The 7,500-nt window shown below is 35.9% G+C and overlaps 1 protein-coding gene across 1 annotated transcript in view; it reads right to left on the bottom strand.

The window, feature by feature from the left end:
• Positions 1 to 530, bottom strand: part of LOC137646300 (uncharacterized) — a 774-nt gene extending 244 nt beyond the window's left edge. The window contains exons 1-2 of the mRNA XM_068379411.1: positions 189 to 530; positions 1 to 140 (exon numbers count right to left, since the gene is read on the bottom strand). The exon at positions 1 to 140 is cut by the window's left edge and continues 244 nt beyond it. Coding sequence (XP_068235512.1) covers positions 1 to 140; positions 189 to 530 — 482 coding nt within the window. The remainder of the gene's footprint in view (positions 141 to 188) is intronic.
• Between the last annotated feature and the right edge of the window lie 6,970 nt (positions 531 to 7,500).

The following is a 7,500-nucleotide window of genomic DNA, read 5'->3' as shown; positions in this document are numbered from 1 at the left end:
GAAGCGATGGTGCCATTGTTGGGGTATTCTTTGAGCTTACTGAGGAACTTGGCAAATGAGGTGACCCTGTACTCATTCAGAATATAAGGGGTCAAGACGCTGTTGAGTCTTTTTGCCAGGTGGTAGGTCGGCGCCGGGTACTGGCTGATAATAGGTCATAGTGGGTTGCCTTTCTTTTGTGTCTTCACATTAACATATAGGTAACCAGGCCAAAAATCCCCAGTGATGGCCCAGAAGTGGATGGCGTTTGTGGCTGCATTGATGGTTTCAATTGTTTTGTTGGCCTCTCTCTTGATCTCTTCGATGGGGTTGTAGGAGAGCTTATCAAACTTGGAAGAATCTCCCAAAATCAGGTAGATGTTGCTGTGATACTCTTCCGTGTTTACCAAGAAAAAAGCAGCAGTCTTTTTTGCTCTCCCCACAGTCATATGGGCCTTCTTCCTCAGCTCTTTAGCTGCCTCCTTCATGTCACTGGAGACGATGCCTGTGTTGTATCGTCCACGATCCATAAGAGCTTCAGCCAAAAGCATGAGCAGGAGGTCACCAGTTGTTTTTAGGTCCCAATTCTCCTGGTGACTGAGGATAGAGTCTATTCAAAGTTCGACTTTTAGCATCTAGACAAGAGGCTAGACACCAAGAATCTCCGCAGTACGTTTGAGGAATGCAGCTCCCTGAGGTTTACTGTCGAACATAGCAACGATGGACGCCTGCCCATTTTGGATGTTCTCCTTTCTCCCAACCCTACCGGATTTGATATCACTATATACATTAAGCCCACTAACCTCGGCTTATGCTTAAATGGAGAAAGTGAATGCCCTGCCAGGTACAAGGTCTCCACCATCAAAGCCTATGTCTGCAGAGCCCTCTTCCACTGATCCTCTTGGGTTGCCATACTCAAAGAACTTGACCAAGTCGCCCAGGTACTGGTGAACATTGGCTACTCAAACAGACAAGTTAGCCGTGAAATCAAGCTAGCCATGGACACCTGGTACTAGGGTGAACAACTGACTGTGAACACCACTACTACCATCAACCTTTACTATAAAGGGTTTATGCACCGGGATTACCAGAAGGATGAAAAGGCCATGAGAGACTAATTAAAGTTACGTCTTCACCGTGGATATAAACACAGAGGTTGAGCTGACTATTTATTATCAAACCAACAAGACAAGGTCTCTCATCATGAGGAACAATGCAGCCCTACCAAGTCAGGACATCCTCAGACAGACCAACGTGGTGTATTCCTACTTATGCCCTTTTCCAGGATGCTCTGGACGTTACATATGAATGACCACCATGCGTCTGTCAAATAGAATGTTCTGACATGTTCAACAAGCTCATGCCCTCCACGTCCACAACAATAACATCAAACGTGAGGAAATAATTAAGGGGAGCATCCACCATTGAACCCAAAACCATTATCTATTACTGGATGAATCTGATTTTTCTATATGTTATACCTACTAGTGCAAAGATAAATCTGTGCAAGTGTCTTTAAATTCGGACTGTTATATTTTCTAATGAATAAAGAATCTCTTAAACAAAAACAATTTTTTTTTTCAAAAAGTATCGTATAGAATTAACTTAAAAGCTCCACGAATTTTGTTTATTACATTATAAACAAAATGGCAGTAGGAATTTTTCCATATTTTCGGTATAGTTTTATATAAATTTCTATATATTTATATAATTTCAAAGTTTGAAAAAATATTAAAAATAGAGAATATATTTTAGAAGAAATTCCTCCATACAAAATATTGTAAATTTATTCTTCTTTACAACCATGTATTTGAATTTGAAATTGGTTGATAAACAGCGGAGGAAAATAGTTTTGAAGGTCAATAAGTATAGTTTTGAGTTATAGACGGTCAAAGCTTTTCTATAAGATTCTATGAGAGTATGAGGGAAAGTAAAACAGTATTGCTTCCATTATCAAAAATCGTTATCGATACTTATTTAGAACTAGTCTAAATTACTTAAAGAACAACTAGCTTTCTTACTTGATACAATTTCTACTCATTATCATAAGCACGGCCCCAAGTCCCCCACCCAAAATTAGGGCTACTGATCATTCGTCACCATCATCACTTTACTGCTCCCAGACTCGCTCTCAATCTCGTGTACTTTACGCTTTTTTGCCCATCTAAATTGAGATGCCAGTTTCACATTTCTGCTTCTGGCAGCCAAAGACCTTCTTTCGTTTTTTTGCCATCATGGAAAGTTAATCAAGTACCCGATATTTGGAAAATAAACAGAACCACTCATAGTGTAAACAACGTAAAACTTGAGCGTATACATGCTTCAATGTTTTATTCCCACGTGGTGACTTAAAGATATATGTTTGCCAGAAGGAAAATAACGAAAAAATTACTGTATTTATGCAAAATCAATGCGCAAGATAATCATACATAATCTGCTTTAGCAGACGAGCAGTTAAGATGACGTAACAATCTTTAAACCACTATATCTACTTTGTAAATAAGAATTAAAGCCAGAAACTTCTTAAGGGCACGTACAACATGTTTGGCCATAGATAGAAATAATATCTCAATTTCCAGTATCTGAAAGTTTATATGTCCATACCACTTGCGGATGCTCCCCTTAAGAACACTGAGATCATCGGCCGTGCTCCAGATAGCAGGAGACTTTGCATACTTGAAGCTCTTCTTATACAGAGAGACACCAACACTTAACACAAACCAGTAAATGTTCCTCCTCCCCTCCTGACGAAGGAACAACATACGGAAAAGTAACCAAACCAACAATGACATCTCTAAAAAAGACAACCCAACTGATCAAGACCCCAACTGATCAAGACATAACCAACCACGACAGCTTTGATCAGCGACAGGATAGACGGCCTAGTCTGCATACCCTCTCGGCAAGCACTCCAACCAATCAGAGCCCAGCTCCCTGAGGACAAGATAGTGATTCATCACCCATGAGTGAGTGTGAAGGCAGTCTGACTGATCTACAGCCACTCTCGGTAAGTGGCTGAGCCAATGAGGATCAGCCATTCTATTCACTTCGCTCACGATGCCCGAGGCTGCCAATGTAAACTCGCTGCCTCTCTGTCTAAGCCAGATTTGCCGTAGCTCTCATCGTTTCCAACGCTCCAGCCTGAGGAAGGGGAACAGAACTCCCGAAACGTGAAGCTTGTTCACTGCATTCTTTGACCCGAATTGTAAATTTTACTTAATTTCTTAACTTACATTGAAACCTTGATTCGCCATTTATTCCTGAATTTGACTGCCCACCTTCAAGAATAACTTTTGCTTAGTTACTTGCTGTATGCAGTTATCCTGAAAAGAAGATAATAAGAGCCATTGAGAAGATGGAGTATAAGATCAATGCAACTGAGGCAGCCATTATTTTCAACCAAATATTATTATTATTATTATTATTATTATTATTATTATTATTATTATTATTATTATTTTTTTTTTTATCATTACTAATATCATTATTATTATTATTATTATTATTATTATTATTATTATTATTATTATTATAAAGACTGCCTAAGCTACAACCCTATTTGAGAAAGCAAGAAGGGATATGCCCCATGAGGAAAGGTAATAAGGAAAACAAACTACAGGAAAAGTAATGAACAATTAAAACCACTTCTGTTAGGATGATTAACAACATTAAAATATTTTATTCATAAAAGAAAGAAAAAAAAAATAAAAGAGACAAATGTCATCCTGTTTGACATAAAAACAGCTGCTGCTAGTTTACACTTTTGAAGTTCAATCAACTCAGCTATATGATTAGGACGATCATTCCACAACTTTGTCATTACTTGGACAAAAATTTCTAAAATTTTGTGTAGTATTGAGCCTTGTGATGAAGAGGGCATGGCTATTACAATTAACTACATGCCTAGTATTCCGAACAGGATCATACAGTCCTGGAGGATCTAAATATAAAATATAGTCAGAATTATGGAAAATCATATGCAGCGTGCATAACAAACTAACTGTGCGCTGGTGCAAGAGAACACTATCTAGATCAAGAATAACAGATTTGATAGACAAAGTTCCTACCCAACAAAATGAGTCAGAATTCACGAGCTGAAGGTCAGACAAGAATAATACTCGAAATAAGGCGGAATGAGAGAATTGAAACACTTCTTCATATTATTTTGATCACCGAGAATCTTAAAAGACTTTCTCAATAAGGTATTTGTTTGTGCAATTGGAGAAAAACGGAAGGTTTCACAAAAGTAAATTTGCTATCAAGAATTACATGAACTTTTAAAAAGTCATTAAAAAAAAAAAAAAAAAAAAAAAAAAAAAAAAAAAAAAAACTATATCAATGCAGAGATCTTGATGTCGAGGAGCAACTGTCCTTGACCAACTTATATTTATACTTGGAATTTTGTTTGGGTTCGAACTTCATGCACCATATTTTTTCCCAAGCACTAATTTTAGCTAGATTTCTTAAGGGACTCAGCAACCGCAGATCTGCATTCAAGAGATGAAAAGAGTAGCGTCTTGTGTATATGCAACGAGCTTGTTTTCTAGGCAAAACACATGTCATGTGTATATAGGATTAAACATAATAGGCCAAGAATGCTACCCTGGGGAACAGCAGATATCACATCTCTATCACTCCCATGTGATTGGTTTTGAAAACAAGAGACTCGATGATTACCGTGGTCAGAAGCAGCACTAAAAGCTAGATCAATCATACAAACTTCTTGACCACAATCAAGGAATTTGTGTACAGATTTGGAAATTCTAAGAAGAGCATCACATGTTCTTGGATGGTTCCAGAGGGGGTTTCTAATAAGGTTAAATTGTAGTCCCTTTCTGGTGTGACTAAAAGTTCTTAGCTGAAAAAATTAATTTCAAGTCAAATCTGACCTTTTATCCTTCAAAAGATGATAGACCATCTGCTTCTCCAAATCAGCACGTCTACAATCATCATTGAACCAGTGTTTGCCTGTCACTCGGTACTGTAGCATATGAGAAAGGATACACCTAAGAGTACAAATAGAAACAACAAAAGGTCTAATAAACATTAGCAGTATATATCAATCACCCAGAAGACCATTCCTCCCAAACACAGATATATCCCCGTTCATACACAGCAACACTCCCACATACATAATAGGAGACTTAAATGCAAGATACCCTTTCATAGGACACCCAGACAAAACGCAATAGGAAAAGCATTAAATCAACTCATAAGTAATAACCCTTTAACACACATATGCCCAATGTTTAACGCAATGACAAACAAACTAGATCAACAATACGCCAGCAGACCTGACATGTTACTTAAAAACAACAGAGCACATCTAAACTATAACATATCATCGGGTCCCATTACAGCATCTGATCATATTGCAAGTATAATTAAACTCTCAACTAAACCAATAGTCATATAACTGAAAGACAGGTGAAACATTAAAAAAAACTAATTTGGAAATCTTTAAAGATCCAATAACTAAGGAAATAGCCACACAAGAACAAGAAATAGATCTGAACAACAATGAAACAGCAACAGAAAACTCAATAAACTTAGTAATAAATAAATGGATGTCTGACATCTCAGAAACAATAAAAACAGTCTTTCTAATGAAGAGAATATCATATCATAAACATACCCCCCAGAAAACGACTACTAGAAACTACTAACACTACAATTAAATTACTTACAATCAAAGACACACAGGTGGATAAGAATAACATAAACCCTAATTAGACACATTTAAAATTAAATAATTGAAGAATCTAATAGATTAAACAGAGATATCTGGAACAACACTATCATCAAACTAGGACAAACATACAAAAACCCAGAAAAATTCTGGGAAAAAACTTCAAAGATTACTTGGAAAATCCGATAAAGAAATACCATACCTAATTAACAGGAATAGTGATATAGTAGAAGACAACGAACATAGAATTGAATTACTAAGCGAAACATGGGAAAGTACATTCGAAATTACAGAAGAAGAAAATAAAAATTTCGACAGACACACATACAGAAGTCCTCAACTTCCCAAAAGGAAATGGGGAAAGAGTAATCCCCTATCAAAATCCAGATCTGCAAAGACTGGATGAAGACAGCTACTTAATAGCAGACATTAAAATGCACAAGATAATGAAAACAGTGAAAACATTTAAACACAAAGCACCAAATAAAAAAGGCATAAACAAGCTAATGCTATCAAAACTATCAATGGTGGTATTGAGAACACTCCAACAAATACTAAACCTTACACTCTCAATGGGATATTACCGAAAACTAAACAAAGAATCAATTCGCATACTTCTCCCCAAGCCAGCGAAAGACCCAAAACTGCCAGCTAACAGAAGGCCAATCACTCTCCTGGAAGTGTCAGGAAAAATCTTTGAAAAAAACGTGCTAAGTTCCCTTTTACCAAGATCCACTTTGTCTTTAACTAATGAATTTAAATTCCAGTAAAGCTACGAGAGCGGAATGGCTTTGCCAATAATACCTGTATATATTCAAGACAGAAAATGAATAAACTTAGTTTGGACAAGAGGTAGAATAAGAAATAGAAAACCAATACTTGCACGTTTCGTTATAAAACCTTCAATTGATTATTTACAAGCGATATCTCCGTCGTGCTACACAAGTGCCCTCCCTAATAAAGGAATCATTTGGATTTTTGCATCATTGTGTACACAATAAAATAATTTAAATTACAAAGCTACTACGACAATTTGTTTTCATGCATATTATGATAAATGTTGTATTTGGTATGATGAATCCCTTATTACAATACGCAAGGCCAACGGATGAGAAGGAAAATACCAATAACATATTAGATTCTATGAAGATTGTCTGGTTTATGAGTCACTTTGGAAGATATCTATATATGGAAAACCAAATTACCTTTTTTCCCAAAAATCAGGCAATATCAATCACTTTTCCTTGCTTTTGAGACACCCAGCTCAAAAAAAATCTAATTTACCCAAAATGAAAATAAACCAGAAATATGTATCATACACATTCGATAGATTTCAATAGAATATTTAGCCTACATGACAAATATGACTTTAGCCACGAGCATTTTGAATGATTAGATATTGAGGCATGTTAAACTTATCAAAAGCTTCTTACAGATTTTAATTTTCTGGGGTGGTTAAAAATTCCTGTTTAAGGTAATAAGAGTTCTTACGCTATTTGTACAAAATATAAAAGGTTAAAACGATGTTAGTATTGCTAAAAAGTTCCCTAGAAAGTCATCCAATGTTAAAACTGTCCTCTAAATACGCTTAAAAACTATAATTATGAATTCCCGTTAATTGTTCCATAAAACTTTAATTGATTCAGTTGATAAGCCATTCCCATTCCATACGCCAACATGTGTACCTTTCTACAATTATTTCTAGATCCCCTAATACTACTTCTAGTCGTAATAATAGATTCCAATGCTTATCACAGTTCGAATAATATTGAGAGTGTATACTGTAAGTTCTTATTATTATTATTATTATTATTATTATTATTATTATTATT

Source organism: Palaemon carinicauda, chromosome 9, assembly GCF_036898095.1.
Source record: "Palaemon carinicauda isolate YSFRI2023 chromosome 9, ASM3689809v2, whole genome shotgun sequence".
Classification (NCBI taxonomy): Eukaryota; Metazoa; Arthropoda; class Malacostraca; order Decapoda; family Palaemonidae; genus Palaemon; species Palaemon carinicauda.
Note: the sequence above shows the minus strand (reverse complement) of the source record. Positions and strands in the feature narration are given on the sequence as shown.